Below are 23,698 nucleotides of genomic sequence, written 5' to 3' on the forward strand. Positions count from 1 at the left end.
CATCATATTAATGAAGCTTCCGGCGCCATCATCATCATATTAATGAAGCTTCCGGCGCCATCATCATCATATTAATGAAGCTTCCGGCGCCATCATCATCATATTAATGAAGCTTCCGGCGCCATCATCAGCATAGTAATGAAGCTTCCGGCGCCATCATCATCATATTAATGAAGCATTTGGTGACATCATCATCATAGTAATGAAGCATTTGGTGACATCATTGTTCCCTCTGTTTCTGCTCCACTGTAGAGATTTTTAATGCCGTCGTAATGCCCAATTGAACTTCCCTCCTCTCTCCACAGTCCACACACACACACTCATAATGGAGCTCTGTGTACCTCAGCACAATGCCACGGAGCCTCCATTTAGTGTCTATTGGGTAATAAACAGCTCCAGGCTCATTCCAACAGGCAGCACTCAGTCTAGAGCCTGATCTAGAGACACACACCACACATACCAAGCTCCCTGAATATCTGTGGTGAATATCTGTGGCAACTCCTCATCGTCCTCTCTGGTTCAGGGTTTTTGTTGTTTTGGCTCGTTTTTTCATGTGACCTGAATATGTTTTTAATATTAAATGTCATGCAATGCAAATGTCCTACAATGTGTCCTACAATGTGTCCTACAATGTGTCCTACAATGTGCCCTACAATGTGACCTACAGTACTATATATGTTCCCCCAACCCCCCAACTCTCCCTCCATACTCTCAAATCACTAACTATGTCCATCCTAAAATGTGCATCATAACTGTCACCAACCCCTACCATGTGACCCTACGTCCAAAACGGTGTGCTTTACGTGTATGAATGAATGGGGATGTGAGTTTCCCCAAGACTTCAGTGAATGACACCTACACCACAATGTTGTTTCATAAAGGTTGGAAAAGAGCAATTGAAGACTTAATAGATTTGTAGGCTAGTACCCCTCTTGTGTGTGGATATGGGTCACTGGGCTATGGCTAGGGTTCTGGGGGTCCCTGTACGACAGTGTGTCTTGGACTTCCTGTGACGTCCCCTCTCTCCCTCTCAGTCTCGGGAGCAGTCTGATGATGAGCAGACAGAGGACTCAATGAAGTTCAAACGGCTCCACAAGCTGGTCAACTCTACCCGCCGCGTCAGGAAGAAACTCATCAAGGTGGAAGAGGGCAAGAAACACGGCTCCGAAGGTACGGCACATGTCCATAGGGATTTCTGAATACACCGTTTGAGTTAGTATGGACTCCATACTGTATATTCAGAAATCTCGTAACAGGAATCCTGAAACAGAAATTCCATTTTTCCACAGCACTTTGTAAACATTCAGTGGAAATGTGAATGGGATAGAAGTGTTTTTGCTCTTTTTGAGGTTACTCTGTAATGGATAAATGATGTGATGTTCCTCTCCTCCCTGAAGATTCTCTGAGCTTAGAGGCATCTCCTACCTGTGAGGACAACACAGCCTTGTACACAGGGGTCCTGAAGAAGTCCAGCCTGCCCCAGGATGCCTCCATGTCCTCCCTGACCCAGGACCAGCTCTCTCTGGATGGGGACACAGACAGCTTGACCACCTCCCCTTCCTCCAGCAGCCTGGACACTACCTGGTCCGGACACAAGCTGGTCAAGGCCTTCTCTAAGTCCAGCAGCACCCACGGCCTCATCCGGCCTCCCAGGAGACTCGCTGCTGGGCCTGAGGGTTTGGGAGCCGTCGGGGTGGGAGGTAGTGGATCCTCCTTCTCAGAGCTGGAAGGCTGTGGTGCCGAGGCCGAAGAGAAGGTGTCGCACTCCATGACGGAGGGCGAGATGCGGAAAGCCCTGACCTCTCTCTCCCATGGGGTAAGTAATGACACACTCTACGGTTTCTACGGCCTCACCCGGCCACGCCCCAAACCACACCCCCAGCCATGCCTCCTTGTTGCCCTCGATGATGTCTCCCAGGGTAGCCCCAAACCCGCCCGTCACCACACCAGCTGGCTCAGGAAGCCTGACCCCAATTACGCCTACTCCACCAAACACCTGCTCTACCAGCGCTCCCGGAACTGCGTCAAAACACCAGGGGTGCCCTCCTCCTGTTCCTCCCCCTCGCCCTCCGCCCGCTGTGACCTGGCCAAGGCTAAGGGTGGTACGCTGGGTGGAGGGGGGTGTGGGGGCTGGGCATTCCCCCCTCGCAGGCTCCGCGGCCGGACGGCGGTGAGCGAACTGAACATCACGTACGTGGTGGAGCGCAGCCTCTACGGCCACCTCAACTGGGCCCAGCTGGTCCGGCCCGTCACCCTCAGCCGTGCCGAGCGCCGCTGCCTGTTGGAGGAGGACAGGGAGGCGGACAGGAAGTGGGCGGCCAGCGTGGACCGCTGCACCAAGCGCGTGCTCTTACGCATCCAGCAGAAGTCTGTGAGTTCTACTGTACAGCAGGGTGGGGGCGGGCTAGGCAGCGCCTCCGCCTGGCCAGGCGGACCAAGGCACCTCCAAGGCTGCAGAGTAACCCTGAGGCTTAGATACAGACACAGGGTGGATGATGTTTCCTTCTTCTCTGCTTTAATCCAGCAAGAAGGGTAGTTTAACAGACACCTCCATAAAGAAACAGAACATTACACAATCTTTAAATATGAAAGCTTTTGGCGTCTTAGTTCATTTTAATGTGATATGAAATAGTAATGGGGTGTTCCACTTAGGAGGTTAACAGTGGATACCAGTGTAACAGCAGAGGATGTATAACTGGCATTTGAAAATGTCACCCAGCCCAAACCCTGTCGGGAGTCTGCTGAGTCAGAACAGACTGAAGAGACAGAGACACGGTTGTGGAAGAGACAGAGACACAGTTGTGTTGGGTCACTGCTCAGGGGCTGACAGACACACTTGACAGACACATTCTCTCTCCTTTCTTCTTTCTAGCTTTCTCCATCCTTTTCTATCCCTCCCTCCTCTTAGCTTCTCTCTCCTCTGTGTGTCTGGGTTCAGTAGAAGGGGAACAGAGTGATCTCTTTTCCAGCTCAGTGTGAAAGAAAAGGAAAAAGATCTGGGACTGTGACAGTGGCCATAAGCCCAGCTAGATGGTCTGGACTGGCCAGGCCAAACAATCCTCCACATATCATTGAGACAGATGTAATGATAAGGTTTGGTCAGTGTGTGAAAGTTTGATCACAGGTCAATACAAATCTAGCATGGAAGTTTTAGTGTTGATAGTAGGAATCCTACTGAAAGAGAATTTAGATCGACACAGTGAAGTTAAACAGAGATATTCTGCAGCCTTGAAGAAGCCTGAATACTGGCTTTCACTTGTCAATCATTGGATGTGGTTCTTCATCCATAGACATTTTTATTCATTCCTTCAGTTCTCTTTTTTGGGGGGTTTTATCTTTTTGATCGTGCCTTCGTCGGCATGGTTACAGATGTAGTGGAATTTTCTTTCTCTTTTTTTTGTTTTACTGTCATGTGGAAGATGGTTTTCTGAGTGCATGACCATTCCATTGAATATATCCACCAGCATCGCTCCATCTGTAGACTTCTTTTTGGACGCCTTCTCAATTGCTTCTCTTCGCCACACTTTGGAACTGCGGATATGGACACGAAAGAGACGGGGGTCTCACACATACCATAAAACAAGTCATCTCAAGGATGAAACGAAACCTGGGACTGTTGTCGGAAACTGCTAGAGTAAATTAGGAATGCCCTGTAACGGGAAGAGCAGATTTAATTAGTAACGCTTCACTACCTGAGATACTATATATGGGGTGTGTATGCATCAGTGCTTTTGCTTCTTAGTACAATTCTAACCCAAAGAGAGGCCTGGAGGTCAAAGCTAGTTCAATTATAAAACAACCTATCATTCTCCTCCGCAATAACTTCCTCATACCCTCATGGCTGGTTCTATCTTTATCAAATGGAGAGAGGATCTAGATAACCCCCTGCATATCCCTCAGTCTGATACATTATATTTTCTGTGAGAAGTTACCTCTCCTAACCTCCCCCCAATCCTTCCCTTTCTATAACATAACCCAGTGTAAAGGTATTCATATCTCAATGTGTGTGTTTCCAGAGAAACTACCTTCGTAATTAAACCCAAGGGAGTGGTTGGGTTGGGCCATAGTTTGTTATATTTCAGTGTGACCACATCTCACCAAATGATTTCATTTAATTTCACTCTGTGCTTGCTTCCCACTAAAGTAACGTAAACCTGCAGAATAACAGTGACTCCCATTCAATTCTCCATGGATGATCAAACACCTCGTTTAAGTTTGATCACACAATAACTAATGTACATTATGTAATAAACAGAAATGCATTTCAGTTTCACGTCACTTCTGTTGCCCCTCCCATATGAGGCCATAACATGACATACACGTACAGCCAGGCGGTAACTCTCACAAACCCATATATAACATACAGCCCTGAATCATCCTGCTGCCATTATGACTCCGCCACGCATGAATCATTGTGATTTGACTCATACTGGGCATGGATAAGAGTTGATGTCATTTGAATAGATTCTAATTCATTTTTAATTCTGTCTTCTGTTTATTTTAAATCTTTCCTACCTCTCTCTCTTTCTCTCTCTCTGACTCTCTCTTTCTCTCTGACTCTCTCTCGCTCTCTCTGACTTTCTCTTTCTCTCTCTCTCTGACTCTCTCTGTCTGACTCTCTTTCTCTCTGACTCTCTCTCTCTCTCTCTCTGACACTCTCTCTGACTCTCTTTCTCTTTGACTCTCTCTCTCTCTCTGACTCTCTCTCTGACTCTCTCTCTCTCTGACTCTCTCTCTGGCTCTGACTCTCTCTCTCTCTCTCTGGCTCACCTTCCTCTCCCTTTAACAGAGGACATGTAGTTTTGGAGGGTTTGACCTGTCCAACAGGTCACTCCATGTGGTCAGTGCAGGCTCAGAGCACAATGTAAGTACTACCACATTACTGATGACTCAGGGTTGAGGGGGCGCAATGCTGAGAGAAGTGGACTCAAACACATTCTCTCTCTCTTTCTGTCTCTGTTTTCTCTTTCCACTCTCCCTCCATCCTTCTCTCAGAGTAAGGATCCAGAGGCTGTATACCGGGAGGTAGTCAAGTCTCCCAACACGTCTCGTATCTCTCTGGGGAAGAAGGTCAAGTCCGTCAAAGAGACCATGAGAAAACGCATGTCCAAGAAGTACAGCAGCTCACTGTCTGAACAGGTACACACATACACACACACACACACACACACGGGCGTTCAAACCTATAATTCACAAAGATTTCAAGTTTCATAGAATAAAAAGGCTTGATCCTAGTTGACTGAATTCTCCCCATTGTTGTTCTGCTCTCATTATGGGCTCTACATGTGTGTGTGCTTGTGTGTGTGTGTGGACATGTTTCTGTTGGTTACAAAGTAGACACCCAGCTCTCTCACACACAAACAGATGTGTGACACACACATACAAACAGTCAGACGTCACACACACGCAGCTGGGAATTTTTTGGAGCTGTCCACACTCGGGTCTCAGCTTTCTCAGGCACAGGATTGGACTCTAGGTGGAGGGTAGGGTGTGTTTAGGAGGGTCTGAGCTCATCCAGTGAGGCAAGCATCCCACAGGCCAGGCCAGAGCTCTAAGACATGGGGGCTTTGGCTCTGGGACTTTGTGTGTGTGTGTGTGTGTGTGTGTGTGTGTGTGTGTGTGTGTGTGTGTGTGTGTGTGTGTGTGTGTGTGTGTGTGTGTGTGTGTGTGTGTGTGTGTGTGTGTGTGTGTGTGTGTGTGTGGCATTCATACCATATTCACATTGTCAAATATCACAATACAGTATGGGTTTTGGCCTGGTATCTAGGCTGTCAGAGGGTACACTAAGTAAGCCTTGGGAGTGGCACAATCTGTTGACTGCGCGCTGAAAATTGTTCCCTCAGAGATAAACAGAAGAGATTTTTGGAACTTCAGTCCTTTGACCCAGAAAAAGGTTGAATTAATCATGAATGTGTTGCTTGGAAGGAGCTGGTAGGAGACTTGATGAGCTCTAACTTTAGTGAGGCTATTTTACATGCCATGCTGCCATCTAGTGGCTGTGGTGAATTCTCCTTGAGTAAAGCTACTGTTATGTTTTATTTTCAGTCAATAACACAAAATAAATTTTAAAAAATAGAAAAATCTATGTACAGTGTGTGCAAATGTAGAAGAGTAGGGAGGTAAGACAATAAATAGGCCCTAGAGGCGAAAATAATTACAATTTAGCATTAATACTGGAGTGATATTTGTGCAGATAATGATGTGCAAGTAGAGATACTGGGGTGCAAAAGAGCAAGAGGGTAAGTAATAATATTGGGATGAGGTAGTTGGGTGTGCTATTTACAGATTGGCTGTGTACAGGTACAGTGATCAGTAAGCTGCTCAGACAGCTGATGCTTAAAGTTAGAGAGGGAGATATAAGTCTCCAGCTTCAGTGATTTTTGCAATTCGTTCCAATCATTGGAAGCAGAGAACTGGAAGGAAAGGCAGACAAAGGAAGTGTTGGCTTTGGGGATGGCCAGTGCAATATACCTGCTGGAGCGCGTGCAATGGGTGGGTGTTGCTATGGTGACCAGTGAGCTGAGATAAAGTGGGGCTTTACCTAGCATAGGCTTATAGATGACCTGGAGCCAGTGGGTTTGGCGACGAATATGAAGCGAGGGCCAGCCAACGAGAGCATACAGGTCGCAGTGGTGGGTAGTATATGGGACTTTGGTGATAAAACGGATGGCACTGTGATAGACTACATCCAGTTTGCTGAGTAGAGTGTTGGGGGCTATTTTGTAAATTACATCGCCGAAGTCAAGGATCAGTAGGACAGTCAGTTTTACGAGGGTATGTTTGGCGGCATGAGTGAAGGAGGCTTTGTTGCGAAATAGGAAGCCGATTCTAGATTTAATGTTGGATTGGAGATGCTTAATGTGAGTCTGGAAGGAGAGTTTATAGTCTAACCAGACACCTAGGTATTTGTAGTTGTCCACATATTCTAGGTCACAACCGTCCAGAGTAGTGATGCTAGTCGGGCGGGAGGTTGCGGGCAGCAATCGCTTGAAGAGCATGCACTTAGTTTTACTAGCATTTAAGAGCAGTTGGAGGCCACGGAAGGAGTGTTGTATGGCAGTGAAGCTCTTTTGGAGGTTTGTTAGCACAGTGTCCAAAGAAGGGCCAGATGTATACAGAATGGTGTCGTCTGTGTAGAGGTGGATCAGAGAATCACCAGCAGCAAGAGCGACATCATTGATATATACAGAGAAAAGAGTCGGCCCGAGAATTGAACCCTGTGGTACCCCCATAGAGACTGTGGTACCCCCGGACAACAGGCCCTCCGATTTGAAATACTGAACTCTATCTGTGAAGTAGTTGGTGAACCAAGCAAGGCAGTCATTTGAGAAGCCAAGGCTACTGAGTCTGTCGATAAGAATGCTGTGATTGACAGAATCGAAAGCCTTGGCCAGGTCGATGAAGACGGCTGCACAGTACTGTCTTTTATCGATGGCGGTTATGATATCGCTTAGGACCTTGAGCGTGGCGGAGGTGTTCCCATGCCCAGCTCGGAAACCAGATTGCATAGTGGAGAAGGTATGGTGGGAATCGACATGGTCGGTGATCTGTTTATCAACTTGGCTTTCAAATATTTTAGAAAGGCAGGGCAGGATGGATATAGGTCTATAACAGTTTGGGTCTAGAGTGTCTCCCCTTTGAAGAGGGGGATGACAGCGGCAGCTTTCCAATCTTTGGGAATCTCAGATGAAACGAAATAGAGGTTGAATAGGCTAGTAATAGGGGTTGCAACAATTTCGGCGGATAAATTTAGAAAGAGAGGGTCCAGATTGTCTAGCGCAGCTGATTTGTAGGGATCCAGATTTTGCAGAACATTAGCTGTCTGGATTTGGGTGAAGGAGAAGCGAGGGAGGTGGGCAAGTTGCCGCAGGGGGTGCTGAGATGTTGACCAGGGTAGGGGTAGCCAGGTGGAAAGCATGGCCAGCCGTGGAAAAATGCTTCTTTAAATGATCGATTATCAAATCAAATCAAATGTTATTTGTCACATACACATGGTTAGCAGATGTTAATGCGAGTGTAGCGAAATGCTTGTGCTTCTAGTTCCGACAATGCAGTAATAACCAATGAGTAATCTAACCTAACAATTCCAAAACTACTACCTTATACACACAAGTGTAAGGGGATGAAGAATATGTACATAAAGATATATGAATGAGTGATGGTACAAAACGGCATAGGCAAGATGCAGTAGATCAAGTACAGTATTTACATATGAGATGAGTAATGTAGGGTATGTAAACAAATTGGCATAGTTTAAAGTGGCTAGTGAAACATGTATTACATAAAGATGCAGTAGATGATATAGAGTACAGTATATACATATACACTGCTTCAGCACACTCCGCAAACCCGGATGTCCTAGTCATGTCTGAATCCTGGCTTAGGAAGGCCACCAAAATTCCAGAAATGTCCATCCCTAACTATAACATTTTCTGACAAGACAGAACTGCCAAAGGGGGCGAAGTTGCAATCTACTGCAGAGATAGGGAACTGTCACCACTGATAAATCTATGATAATTGAGAGGGTATAGTGGAGAGGGTAGTAAGTTTTAAGTTCCTCGGCGTACACATCACAGACAAACTGAATTGGTCCACCCACACAGACAGCGTCGTGAAGAAGGAGCAGCAGCGCCTCTTCAACCTCAGGAGGCTAAAGAAATTTGGCTTGTCACCAAAAGCACTCACAAACTTCTACAGATGCACAATCGAGAGCATCCTGTCGGGCTGAATCACCGCCTGGGTACGGCAACTGCTCCGCCCACAACCATAAGGCTCTCCAGAGGGTAATGAGGTCTGCACAACGCATCACCGGGGGCAAACTACCTGCCCTCCAGAACACCTACACCACCCGATGTCACAGGAAGGCCATAAAAATCATCAAGGACAACAACCACCCGAGCCACTGCCTGTTCACCCCGCTATCATCCAGAAGGTGAGATCAGTACAGGTGCATCAAAGCAGGGACTGAGAGACTGAAAAATAGCTTCTATCTCAAGGCCATCAGACTGTTAAACAGCCACCACTAACATTGAATGGCTGCTGCCAACACACTGACTCAACTCCAGCCACTTTAATAATGGAAATTGATGTAAAAATATCACTAGCCACTTTAAACAATGCTACTTAATATAATGTTTACATATCCTACATTACTCATCTCAACAAACTTAGGGAGGAGGCTTCTAATGTTAACATGCGTGAAACCAATGCTTTTCCGCTTACAGAAGTCAACAAATGAGAGCGCTTGGGGAATGGGAGTGATGCTGGGGGCTGCACCGGTTAAACTCTGCATCACCAGAGGAACAAAGGAGGAGTAGGATAAGAGTATGGCTAAAGGCTAAAAGAACTGGACGTCTAGTGCATTCAGAACAGAGTAAAAGGAGCAGGTTTCTGGGCGCGGAAGAATAGATTCAAGGCATAATGTACGGACAAGAGTATGGTAGGATGTGAGTACAGTGGAAATAAGCCTAGGCATTGAGTGACGTTGAGAGCGGTTTTGTCTCTAGAGGCACCATTTAAGCCAGGTGCAGTCACCGCCTGTGTGGGGGGTGTAACATAAGAACTAGCTAAGGCATATTGCGCAGGGCCGGGGGCTCTACAGTGAAATAAGATAAAAATTACTAACCAAAACCGCAATAGACAAGGCATATTTTGTCATTAGGGAGAGGCATGTGTAGCCAAGTGATCATAGGGTCCAGTAAGTAGCTAGGTGAGCTGGAGGCACGGTGATTCAGACAGCTAGCAGGCCGGGGCTGCTGGCAGCAGGCTAGCAGATGGGCCTCAGGGGAACCTCGCAACGAGACAGTCTTATGAAATCCCCTCGGACGGTAACATTGGTAGACCAGTCGTGATGGATTGGCGGGGCTCCGTGTCGGCAGAAAAGGGTCCAGGCCAATTGGCAAAAGAGGTAATTGAAGCCCAGGGATTGCTTGATGGAATTTCTTCGGGTAGCCGTGAGAATGGCCTAGTTCAAGGCTAACTCCAGGCTAACTGGTGCTTGCTTCAAGACGTTAGATAGGAGTAGCCGCTCAGATAGCTGCCAGCTAGCTGCGATGATCTGCAGTAAAGGTTCAGAGCTTGCGATAGGATTCCGGAGATGTGGTAGAGAAGAGCAGTCCGATATGCTCTGGGTAGATATCGCGCTGTGCAGGCTGGCAGGAGCTGCCTGGGCTGAGGTGATGACCGCTAGCTTCTGAAGGGGATTCCGGTTCAAAAGTGTAAAAAATAGCAGATCCTTACCACTTTGGGTGAGGCGGGTTGCAGGAGAGTATGTTCAGTCCGTAGATGGAAAAATAATACACATATATACGAAGAAAAACAAAATATACAAGGGACGGGACAAGACAATTAAAACAGACATCCCCACTGCTACGCCATCTTGGAATATGTGACTGATACTGTATCACGTTGACATCTGTTTCTCTCTCCATCTCTTTCTTCATCTCTCTCTCTCTCACTCCTCTGCTCTCCACTTCTACCTTTCCCACTCCTCTCCCACCCTCCAGTCGAGCCCAGACGGGACTCCCAGCTCCCCCCAGTCCCCTCAGCCAGACACAGACTCTCTGGAGAAACCCAAGCTAAAGGCTGGAGGATCAGTGGAGAGCCTCCGGAGCTCCCTTAGTGGACAAAGCTCCATGAGTAAGAACTCTGTGTGTGTGTGTGTGTGTGTGTGTGTGTGTGTGTGTGTGTGTGTGTGTGTGTGTGTGTGTGTGTGTGTGTGTGTGTGTGTGTGTGTGTGTGTGTGTGTGTGTGTGTGGTACAGTACACATTAAGACACAATTAATTAAGACACAAGGGGGCACACAAGGGGGCACTACAATTAAGACACAAGGGGGCACTGCCATTACATCTCTCTGGCAACATTCTTATACAGACTTAACCCCTTATCAAGCCTGCTGTGTCAGCTAGTATACATCTCATCATCATTGTTATGATCTGAACTCCAAGTTATAGCTCCGTGTCACAACCACATCTACTCCCATTGGAGGGTTCAGAGATGACATGTGACATCATCTGGGCCTATCTGGTGAAAGCTTCTTCTCACGTTGTGACTGACCATGATCTTACCCTGGCATGTGTTCAGACAACTTTCCTAGTTAAATAAGGTTCAAAAAAGATAGAAGTTGTCTGAACACATGTATAATTATTCTGCCTGTCTCTTGTGTCTTGAGGTTAGAGTTAGACTAAGGTCTGTGAGGGCTGGGTTGATGTTTATTTGTTAGTTAATGAGAGAGAGTGTCCCTTGTTGACTGGTGTTGGCCTGGGCCCCTAGGGCCGGAGAGGCTGAGACACAAGCTAATTATTAAATAGGAAGGCTTTTCTCTCTGCTTCCTACACTCATCATTACAGATCAGACATCCAGAGAGACATCTATGGGTAGACAGCAGCACGTAATATACACACTGGCTACAAGTGATAGGCTGTTATTAATGTGTATTCACACATACTCTGGCTTTGTGTGAATAGATGAGTACATCTAACTGTCTCATTTAAAATAAATTGATGTTCACTTGCTCAGTTTCAAAACACTCAAATCACATGAGTATTGAATACATCTATTTGGATGATATGAAATGTATATCTGTGGTTTGACCGTGTGTGGTCCTTGCAATTGTATGTTCCAGGTGGTCAGACGGTCAGCACCACAGACTCGTCAGCCAGTAACAGAGAGAGTGTTAAGTCTGAGGATGGAGATGACGAGGAGCCTCCCTACAGAGGGCCCTTCTGTGGCAGAGCACGAGTACACACTGACTTTACCCCTAGCCCCTACGATTCCGATTCCCTCAAACTAAAGGTAACATAAACTTACTCACCTCCACACGTATAAACACACAGTCCCTACAGTACTAATTCTCTCAAATGAAGGGCAACACATAGACACTTATTGACTCATAAGCACAACCCTGAATTCATATACACCCTCAACACACCGTATTCACACACACACACACAAACACACACACACACACACACACACACACACACACACACACACACACACACACACACACACACACACACACACACACACACACACACACACACACACACACACACACACACACACACACACACACACACACACACACACACACACACACACACACACACACACACACACACACACACACACACACACACAAACACACACACACACACACAAACACACACACACACACACACACACACACACACACACACACACACACACACACACACACACACACACACACACACACACACACACACACACACACACACACACACACACACACACACACACACACACACACACACACACACACACACACACACACACACTTGATGAGTGATAGTTTTAGCGTTTTCTCATGTGAATGTGTTTTGTGTCTTCCAGAAAGGGGATGTGATCGACATCATCAGTAAGCCACCCATGGGGACGTGGATGGGCCTGCTCAATAACAAGGTGGGCACCTTTAAGTTCATCTATGTGGACGTGCTGAGTGAGGAGGAGGAGAAGCCCAAGAGACCCGTGAGGAGAAGGAGGAAGGGCAGACCTCCCAAACCCACCTCTGTAGAAGAGCTGCTGGAACGCATCAACCTCAAGGTACACACTGGACACACACTCCTTTACACACAAACACACATGCATTTGTTTAACACACTCACAAACATGCACACGAATACACATACACACAACTCTCTACAAACCTCACACACCAATGCTAAGGTGTTCTGTACAAGGTGAATAGCAGTCCTGTAACTTCCCTCCTACAGTCAGAATCATATCCTAACCATCTAAAAAAAACACCCTGCCTCTTCTGTCAACCACCCATTCTAGGCAGCTCAGCCTCCCCAGGGAGAGAGCACCGTAGGTGGGCTGTTTCTGGATGAGCCCAGCCTGATGAAGCTCTGACATGACAGATTACAGACTAGGCTATATCCCTGGCTCTCCCCTACTCAAGGACATAAGTAACATAACGGTACATTATCATTGCCTGGGCAGAGCAGAGACTATATTACAGGGTTGAAGACCTCCCATAAGTCTACTACTATCCTACTATATACAGTACATGTGCATCAAGGTACACATGTCATCTCCGTCGTCACATACGTAGTTGTGAGTTCGGGGAGTGGGAGAGCAGACTAAACACATAACCTCCTAAACCCACCATTAACAACTGGTGATCATGCGAAGACATTATACTGAGACTGTTCCACCTTGTTCTGTTTCTGTTTCATGTCACGCTCTGGATAAATGAGTGTTTTTGGCAAGTATTTATTTAGATTTCTCTTTTGTTTATTTAAAAGGAGAACTAGGGAAAAGGTTTTTGTCCAGATTTGGTTAGCGAGTTGAGATACATTTACTGATGCAGGTTTACTGGTGATTGAATCAAGGATACAGTATGTAAGAAGAGTAAGACGCCGTAATAACCTTGCTGACTAATTCTACATAAAACAGAGCTCATTGTGGTCAGGGCGTTGCTAAAAACACAACGACAAAGTGGAGTGCGCTTCGGAGTAGCCATCTTTTTTATATTTTGATCTATGTTTTCTCTTTTGAAATCTTCCATTTCAACTTGATTGTAGGGGTGTCTTATAGCAAATGTGCTTTTACCTTCAAATATGCTTTTACCTTCAAATATGCTAGGATGTTACATGAAAGATGAAGATCCTTCAAATGAGAAGGTTGTGTAGAGTAGTGGTCTTTGGTTTTGTCTCATCCTTCTTTATCTTAGCAGAAATAGAGCTGAAAGTCAGTTTTAGCTAAGCACGGAAGTCTCCGTGGTTACAGTGGTGACATGCAGTCTGTGTGTATTCTACCCTTTAGATGTGTGGGTTGGACAAAACTTTAGACTGAACCAGTTTCCACAATCTCCTTGTTGAAAGGGCTGAGATGTTAACTTTAGCTGTGCCTGTTCCGAAACACACAGAGGGAGTAGTGTGATATTTTAGACCGTGATTTCTGGTGTCCTCCCACCAAGAGATAACACCACAGGGTGTAATGACTAGCTTTGTGCTCTTGTTAAATTGTGTGTGTATCCTCCTTGTCGCCTGTGGTGAAAGGTGTGGTAGAGAATCTCCTCTACCTCATCCCTCTCTTTCCCACCCTTCCCAACTCTTCCCTCCTTTTCTGTAGCCACATTGGTCAATTTCTTTTACCTCATTGTGTATGTTTTTGCAAGATTAACATTTTGCCCATGTCTTTGAAAACTGGTGCTAGGCCATTTTATCTGTTTAGCTTATAACAGTTTCAGTCACGCAAGGGGTAGGAAAAAACTATCTGGAATCAGTTGTAAAGAACATGAGATAACCAGAGCCTCTTCTCTCCCCTCCCCTCTCCTCTTCTTTCTCATCGCCTCTCCTCCAGGAGCACATGCCTACCTTCCTGTTTAACGGTTATGAGGACCTGGACACCTTCAAGCTGCTGGAGGGGGAGGATCTAGATGAGCTCAACATCAAAGACCCTCAACACAGAGCTGTGCTGCTCACCGCTGTGGAGCTACTGCAAGAGTATGACAGTGAGTACACACACACACACATGAACTCACGTGGGCACGCACGCACACACTCACACAAACCTTTCGCTCTGTCTGTTTGACTGCATTGTCTCTATGATTCCTACACTACATTGTTGTGTAAGTTTCTGTATATCTGACTATATGGTTTCTGTGTGTTGTGTGTGTCTGTAGGCAGCAGCGACCCTGAGCGGAGCGGCCTGTCAGGCTCTCAGGAGAAGCTGCTATCAGAGGGCCACATCCTGGTGGGCGACTCACCACGTGACTCTGGCTGCTATGAGAGCAATGAGAACCTGGAGAATGGTAATGACTAGCCTAGCATAGCTTTCCGATAATGGGATTAGCCTGGTGTTAGCCTAGCCTGGGCCTAGTCTAGCACTACAGTGACTGTGGCTCCTATGATTCCTCTTCCACCTACTCTGCCATGCTATGCTTCTGCATTCTAACATGAACCATCCGTCATCACTCTCCATTTGACCAAGGCCAGCCAATCAAACCTCCACTCTTTATCCGCCATGTCTGTCTCCTAGCTCCACCCACTTCACACCCCCACTCACCTTCGCCCCACCTACCTGCGTAGTTTATTTTTCTCATTGTCACTCCACTCTCTCTTTCCACTGCTCTCTCCATCTCCAGACTGTCTCTTCACACCCCCACTCACCTCCACCCCACCTAGCTGCGTAGTGTCGTAGTGAGGGGAGTGATTCATCCCCCGTCTCCTTTTTTCTGTTTCTTTTTCTCATTGTCACTCCACTCTCTCTTTCCACTGCTCTCTCCATCTCCAGGCTGTCTCTGTCTTCACTGCAGAAGCCCTATCCTAGGGGACAAGACTCTGACCCCCAGGCCTAGATCACTAGTCTACCCTACAATGAGGCCCTATGTACAAAGGGAACAACACCCCACATCTCAAATGCACCCAACTACTCTGGTCAACTCAATCCCAGTGCCGATGTTCCTCCCATCTCACAATGGACAGAGAACCCCTACTCCTCATCCTCCGCCCCAGGAGGTTGAGTGGTTGCTGGGAGACCAGTCCGATTATGACACGATGAGAGAATGTTTCTTTTGAAAGGTGTTATTGTAAAAGCGGAGATCTTGTAAAGTATTAAGTCACTGCACAATAATTGACTGTAGTATGGCTCTGTAGGTGGTGCGGGAGTGGACCACTCTGCTTCCATTAGCCTAGTGCTGGCTCAATCTCTGTTCTACCTGCCATTTCAAATCACTTAAAAAATGTGTTTCTTTTCAATAATGACCATGTTACACAATGATCGTATGTGCCTAAACAACCCCCAAAAATCTTGGATTCAAATGTGTGTTTTTTTTTTATGATAGTGGATATATATAAAAAAGCATATTTTCTAATTATGGAAGTGTATTTCAGATCTATATTTGTGAGAACGTTTAGTGTAAAGTTATAACTCCTTAAAAATACTTGTTTTGCTTTCCGCCTAAAGTTGAGTTATCTTCAATCTTAACTCAAACCTTTGCTTGAATCATTGACTTCTCTGTCTATGTTTTCTCTCTGTTCTGTTCTATGTGTGTGTGTCATACCTGTTCTAAAAGATGTGCAATCTGCTACAGTAGAAATTTGAGTTGTGGAATAAACCACTTCTTTGATTGAAGTTACTTTGGCCTGCTTGCTTCATTTCATGTCTCCTCCTTCTTTCTTCGTGTCTCTTTTTTCTCCATCTCAGTTGTTAACACTCCTCATTAGCTGCATAACATTCAGTGTACATTCTGCATTTTAATTTTGTTTTGTTTTCATTAATAAACTCTTCTTTCACTGTGCCTTTACTCAGTCGCTATGATAATCCAATCTGCATTATTCTGCCTCATAAATTCTCTACTACAGCCATACAGATGTAGGATCTTAATTTGATCAACCTGTTGCAAGAAAATTTCCTGCAATCCAGGACATTTTAAACTTGTCGTGGTTTAAAATGTACTGGGAAGTTTGTCATTTTGTAATTTCTATTCATTTCCACAAAATGTATCCTACAAAAATGTCCATCAATTACAATTCACATAATAATTCACATTTTCTGTTGACGCGGGATTATTTTCCTGCTGTAGCAAACTGGCTCAAATTAAGATTTTACATCTGTACCTGTCTTAACCATCCTCTTGCATGCATTAGGACTTTATATATACAGTACCAGTCAAAAGTTTGGACATGTCACGTTGTATAGTGATCGGAGACAGGCGCAGTAGCCACCCTTTGCCTTGATTATAGCTTTGCACACTCATGGCATTCTCATATAAAATATATTTTGATTTGTTTAACACTTTAACACTACCCTCTGTAGTGTCATGTGGTCGAAGGCCGAGCAGTTGCCATACCAGGCAGTGATGCAACCAGTCATGCTCTCGTTAGATGCAGCTCGATGCAGCTGTAGAACTTTTTGAGGATCTGACGACCCATGCCAAATCTTTTCAGTCTCCTGAGAGGGAATAGGCGTTGTCATGCCCTCTTCACGACGGTCTTGGTATGTTTGGACCATGATAGTTTGCTGGTGATGTGGACACCAAGGAACTTGAAGCTCTCAACCTGCTCCACTACAGCCACGTCGATGAGAATGGGGGCGTTCTCAGCACTCCTTTTTCTGTAGTCCACAATCATCTCCTTTGTCTTGATCACGTTGAGGGAGAGGTTGTTATCCTGGCACTACACTGCCAGGTCTCTGACCTCCTCCCCTAAAAGCTGTCATCTGCAAACTTAATGATGGTGTTGGAGTCGTGCTTGGCCATGCAGTAATGGGTGAACAGGGAGTACGGGAGGGGACTGAGCACGCACCCCTGGGGGTGGCCTGTCAGGAAGTCCAGGATCCAGTTGCAGAGGGGGGTGTTTCGTCCCGGGTCCTGAGCTTAGTGATGAGCTTTGAGGGCACTATGGTGTTGAATGCTGAGCCATAGTCAATGAGTAGCGTTTTCACGTAGGTGTTCCTTTTGTCCAGGTGGGAAAGGGCAGTGTGGAGTGCAATAGAGATTGCGTCCTCTGTGGATCTGTTGGATCTGGTTTGCAAATTGGAGTGGGTCTAGGGTTTCTTGGATAATGGTGTTGATGTGGGCCATGACCAGCCTTTCAAAGCACTTCAGGGCTACAAATCAAATCAAATCAAATCCCAAAAAAATTGTCACATACACATGGTTAGCAGATGTTAATGCGAGTGTAGCGAAATGCTTGTGCTTCTAGTTCCGACAATGCAGTAATAACGAACAAGTAATCTAACTAACAATTCCAAAAAACTACTGTCTTATACACAGTGTAAGGGGATAAAGAATATATACATAAGGATATATGAATGAGTGATGGTACAGAGCAGCATAGGCAAGATACAGTAGATGATATCGAGTACAGTATATACATATGAGATGAGTATGTAAACCAAGTGGCATAGTTAAAGTGGCTAGTGATACATGTATTACATAAGGATGCAGTCGATGATATAGAGTACAGTATCTACGTATGCATATGAGATGAATAATGTAGGGTAAGTAACATTATATAAGGTAGCATTGTTTAAAGTGGCTAGTGATATATTTACATCATTTCCCATCAATTCCCATTATTAAAGTGGCTGGAGTAGAGTCAGTGTCATTGACAGTGTGTTGGCAGTAGCCACTCAATGTTAGTGGTGGCTGTTTAACAGTCTGATGGCCTTGAGATAGAAGCTGTTTTTCAGTCTCTCGGTCCCAGCTTTGATGCACCTGTACTGACCTCGCCTTCTGGATGACAGCGGGGTGAACAGGCAGTGGCTCGGGTGGTTGATGTCCTTGATGATCTTTATGGCCTTCCTGTAGCATCGGGTGGTGTAGGTGTCCTGGAGGGCAGGTAATTTGCCCCCGGTGATGCGTTGTGCAGACCTCACTACCCTCTGGAGAGCCTTACGGTTGAGGGCGGTGCAGTTGCCATACCAGGCGGTGATACAGCCCGCCAGGATGCTCTCGATTGTGCATCTGTAGAAGTTTGTGACATGTAGGCAGTGTTCTTGGGCACAGGGACTATGGTGGTGTGCTTGAAACATGTTGGTATTACAGACTCGGTTAGGGACAGGTTGAAAATGTCAGTGAAGTAATTTGCCAGTTGGTCAGCGCATGCTTGGAGTACATGTCCCGGTAATGTCTGGCCCTGTGGCCTTGTGAATGTTGACTTCTTTAAAGGTCTTACTCACATCGGCTAACGAAAGCGTGATCACACAATCACACAGTCGTCCGGAACAGCTGGTGCTCTCATGCATGCTTCAGTGTTGCTTGCCTCGAAGCGATCATAGAAATCTTTTAGCTTGTGTCATTGGGCACCTCGCAGCTGGGCTTCCCTTTGTAGTTCGTAATAGTTTGCAAGTCCAGCCACATCCTCGTAGTTGGTGCAGTACGATTCAATCTTAGTCCTGTATTTACCCTTTGCCTGTTAGATGGCTTGAGGGTCTAGCGAGATTTCTTATAAGCTTCTGTGTTAGAGTGCCGCTCCTTGAAAACGGCAGCTCTACCCTTTAGCTCAGTGCGGATGTTGCCTGTAATCCATGGCTTCTGGTTGGGGTATGTACGTACACTGTGGGGGCGACGTCATCGATTAACGAAGCCAGTGACTGATGTGGTGTACTCCTCAATGCCATCGGAAGAATTCCGGAACATATACAACATATATTCCAGTCTGTGCTAGCAAAAGAGTCATGTAGCTTAGAATCTGCGTCATCTGACCACTTCCATATTGAGCGAGTCACTGGTACTTCCTGCTTTAGTTTTTGTAAGCAGGAATCAGGAGGATAGAGTTATGGTCAGACTTGCCAAATGGAGGGTGAGGGAGACATGTCTCTGTGTGTGGAGTAAAGGTGGTCTAGAGTTTTTTTCCCTCTGGTTGCACATGTAACATGCTGGTAGAAATGAGGTAAAACGGATTTAAGTTTCCCTGCATTAAAGTTGCCGGCCACTAGGAGCGCCACCTCTGGATGAGCATTTTCTTGTTTACTTATGGCCTTATACAGCTCGTTGAGTGTGGTTTTAGTTCCAGAATCGGTTTGTAGGGATAAATAGACAGTAAATAGACACTATGAAAAATATAGAAGAAAACTCTGTTGGTAAATAGTGTGGTCTACAGCTTATCATGAGATACTCTACCTCAGGTGAGCAAAACCTTGAGACTTCCTTAATATTAGATTTTGTGCACCAGCTGTTATTTACAAATAGACACAGACCGCCACCCCTTGTCTTACCGGAGGCAGTTGTTCTATCTTGCAGATGGACCGAAAACCCAGCCAGCTGTATGTTATCCATGTTGTCGTTCAGCCACGACTCAGTGAAACATAAGATATTACAGTTTTTAATGTCATGTTGGTAGGTTAGTCTTGATTGGAGCTCAACTATTTTATTATCCAATGATTGCACGTTGGCTAATAGGACTGATGGTAGAGGCACCCCGACTTACGTCCGCGATATCTCCGTCTCTTCCTCATGCGAATGACAGGGATTTGGGCCTTGTCGATTGTCTGAAGTAAATCCTTTGCGTTGATATCGAGTAAATCCTTTGCGATGATATCGAGTACAGTATATACATATGAGATGAGTATGTAAACCAAGTGGCATAGTTAAAGTATCTACATATCTTCATTTCTGTTTAACATCACAATTTTCCCTCAATCCCAACAGGCTGGTGGGGGGGGGGTTGTTTGATGTTAGCCACATCCTTTGTGACCTCTGAACCAGACATAACTGTATATATATATATATATAACTGTATGTGTATATATATATATATATACTGCAAAGGATTTACAGTATATATATATATATATATATATATATATATATAAATCCTTTGCGTCCGACTCGTGTGTGTGTGTGTATATATATATATATAAATAATTATATACACACCCACGAGTCGGACGCAAAGGATTTACTTCAGATACCCGCCAAGGCTCACATCCCTGTCATATATATATATATATATATACTGTATATATATTGGACATGGTCTTCAGAGCATAACTGTTACATAACTGTGATCCACTTTGCATTGTCATACTTGTTTCTCCGGACATTACAATGAGCTACAAAGAGAAAACTACAAATGTACCACTATCACAAAGAATCAGCATTGCTCAGTGTCTGTGTTTAAACATTGATTTATTTTGAAAAGCAGACATCTGACTTTGGGGTCAATATTTATTTATTATGCCCTGATAGCAAGTCTTGAATATCTATTAAGCAAATGATTGGAAGCTAGCCTGAGATAGGGGATAGCTGGGACAAATATCAGGCAACATTGTGGGTGAAATTGGCAGTAACAAGCACATTGAAACACCACATTAACTTCAATGACGTCAGACTGACTTCAATCTGCATCAATCTTTTAATGCTGTCCAAATTAGTAGAGATAAATGACTGATTTGTATATGATGTGTGTGATGTCATTTCGCTATTCATTATTGCATGAGGCTTGCCATGCGGTATCTAGTGCTCTTTTACACACGTGTTCATGTTGTTCCAATGAGCCATGCTGGTAAATTGGCCTCTAACCTCCTACTTTTATACCTGCGTCTGAAATTGTATTATGATAATAGCACCATCGGGATTGGAATAAGAAAGTATAGTCCTCCATAGAACTGGGACGATAAACTGAAAATGATCTGCACTGACCATCATGGACATTTTGTTGATATCATTCATAGCGATGGATAACCTACAGGGTTATGAAATGAAGAACTTTTGCTAATATGGGTGATTGTTAAAGGATCGTTTGGGATTTTCCCCAGAGTCAGATAAACTCGTGGGTACCATTTTTATGTCTCTGCGTCCAGTATGAAGGAAGTAAGAGGTAGTATCGCCAGCTAATGCTAACTAGCTTAACGCAAAGACTGGAAGGTGTAGGGTTTTAATGGTAATATCAATAAATACTGTGGTGCACATTGTTATGAACATATCATTCTATATATCGTTATCATGATAATTCAGTAAATTCAATTTTGCTATGGATTTTTGTCCATATCGCCCAGCTCTTGTACTCCACATCTCCCCCACTTGGCAGTATTGCACTCATAAGGCTATAATCACAAAAAATATAATTTTCTTGTTGTTGTTATTACTCTAGCTAGTTCACCGTAACGCATTCTAGTTTTGTCTTAGCTATGTCATACCCACATAAACATGTGGTGTAAGTAGAATATCCAGTATGACATATGGATTTATACTGTAACATGCATGTTTTCATGCTTTCTACTGACAGATAACCCATGACCCTGAGTCCAACGGTACTCTTAATCATGATCAACATTCTGATGTATAAGGCTGTGGGTCAGAGGCTGAGCAATAGAAGAGGAACACTTCAGTGTCACTGCTGTAAAGCTCTGTGTGTGGACGGGATTGTTTCAGGTTCACATGTCCTCTGAGAGGAAGTTCACATTCACAGCTGATAGTGATCAATTAAAAATGCTGTACAAATGGCACAGAACCCATAGTGACGTGAAACCCATTACATCCAATACATGCAGTAAGTACACCTTAGTATCAGTTCTCAGTTTTGTTATGTCCCTATCGAAGTCTGTTTTAGTTCAAAGTCTGGGGATATGTTTATGCAACCATTCCCAGCTCTAAAATGAAGAGGGATATGTTTTACTGTGTTTCAGGCAAGACCAGGAAGACATCTCACTCCAACCGCTCCTCTGCGGGCCTCCAGTCCCCAGACTACCCCACCCTGCCCATGACCCAGTCCACTGAGGCCCTGCAGCAGAGCAAACTGGAGCGCACAGCCAAGTTCACAAAGCACTTCTTCCTCAAGCCCACCCTGAGGGGCTTCAGCCTGCTGGGGCTGAGGAAGGGCCCCCGCCGGACCCCCATGCTGGCCAGCCGCAGCTGTGAGGACCTGGACGGGCCCCCGGAGGCTACCGGCCCCCAGGCCTGGAAGAGATCCCACTCCCTCGGGGACCTCCACTGGGAGCAGGCCTTCGACCAGAAGAAGGACTACAGCCTGGAGCTCAAGCCCGCTAAAGGTGTCTCCAAGTTGGGTAACAGCAGCAGGGTGAAGGGCCTCCAGGGTCATGGAGATGGGAGTTCATCACTGGCTCAGAATGGAGGGAGTGCTGTGAGCCCTAAAGGGCGTTCTGACCAACCCCTTGTGCCCTCCCAGCTGCCCCTCAGACCCCCCTGTCCCACCGCCCCGCTTCCCCAGCGCCAGGAGACCCTCCCCAGCCCCCTCCCCAGCCCTCCTGAACCCCAGCTGAGGGAGAGGAGCATCCGGACTCACCCCAAAAAGCCCCCAGTCCCCCTCCCGTTCCAGTCAAGAAATCCAAGGAGCGCCTGGCCAATGGGATCCGCCACCGCTCCCTTGTCCTTTCCTCCCCCACTCATTCCTATACCTCCACCCACTCTCATCCCCCCAGCCCTGTCATCAGCAGCCCCAGTGCACCAGCCCTCCCCAGTAAGGCCTCCAGTACCCCTGCCTCCCCCTCTCCAGCCTCCCCTGCCTCCACCACCACCGGCTGTCCAGAGCCAGAGGAACCAGGCACCCCTCCAGCCGTGCCCCCTCCCTGGCTGTCTGACCTGCCCGAGACGGCCTGCCCTCAGGCTCAGATCCAGGGCGGTGGTGGCAAGATGGCGGTGGCCAGGAAGGTGTCCTATGCTAAAATGGCAGTCGATCTCCACAGTGTGCTGGAGCAGAGACTGGAGGCCGAGGGCATCGACCTCACAGAGGAACCCTACTCAGACAAAGTCAGTTACCACCACAGCCTGTATCTATGGTTATGTTCCTGTTATTACTGTGTAGAATACACACACACACCCATCCACCACAGCCTGTATCTATGGTTATGTTCCTGTTATTACTGTGTAGAATACACACACACACACACACAACCTCCACATCCTCACTCACACTCACAGGCCAGTTTGTCACAGCTAGGGGTTATACAGGACACACGTAGATGTGGGTATGCTTCTTTAAGACCATCTCACAACTAAAGAAATGAGAGAAACACTTTAAAAAACAGTGCAGATTGGACCACTGGCCCACTCTGTGAGAGAGTACATTAGAAGTCAGTGTAGGAATCTACTAAAGGACACACTCCAGGTCAATAAATACATTATTAGAAGCATTAGAAGGTTGTGTTTTTGTCTCCTGGCCGTCAAGGCCTTTTGATTCTCCGTTTTGATTACTGCACTCAGACATAACAAGACTGTATCCTGTATCCTGTCATATGGCTCTC

General features: G+C 45.9%; 1 protein-coding gene across 1 annotated transcript in view; it reads left to right on the forward strand.

The window, feature by feature from the left end:
* Nucleotides 1-23,698, forward strand: part of LOC112217780 (SAM and SH3 domain-containing protein 1-like) — a 311,457-nt gene that overhangs the window by 279,441 nt on the left and 8,318 nt on the right. The window contains 11 exon segments of the mRNA XM_042300861.1: nucleotides 1,035-1,170; nucleotides 1,398-1,816; nucleotides 4,790-4,864; nucleotides 4,996-5,139; nucleotides 10,506-10,638; nucleotides 11,625-11,794; nucleotides 12,377-12,586; nucleotides 14,351-14,501; nucleotides 14,673-14,801; nucleotides 22,124-22,753; nucleotides 22,756-23,204. Coding sequence (XP_042156795.1) covers nucleotides 1,035-1,170; nucleotides 1,398-1,816; nucleotides 4,790-4,864; nucleotides 4,996-5,139; nucleotides 10,506-10,638; nucleotides 11,625-11,794; nucleotides 12,377-12,586; nucleotides 14,351-14,501; nucleotides 14,673-14,801; nucleotides 22,124-22,753; nucleotides 22,756-23,204 — 2,646 coding nt within the window.

Source organism: Oncorhynchus tshawytscha, linkage group LG18, assembly GCF_018296145.1.
Source record: "Oncorhynchus tshawytscha isolate Ot180627B linkage group LG18, Otsh_v2.0, whole genome shotgun sequence".
NCBI lineage: Eukaryota > Metazoa > Chordata > Actinopteri > Salmoniformes > Salmonidae > Oncorhynchus > Oncorhynchus tshawytscha.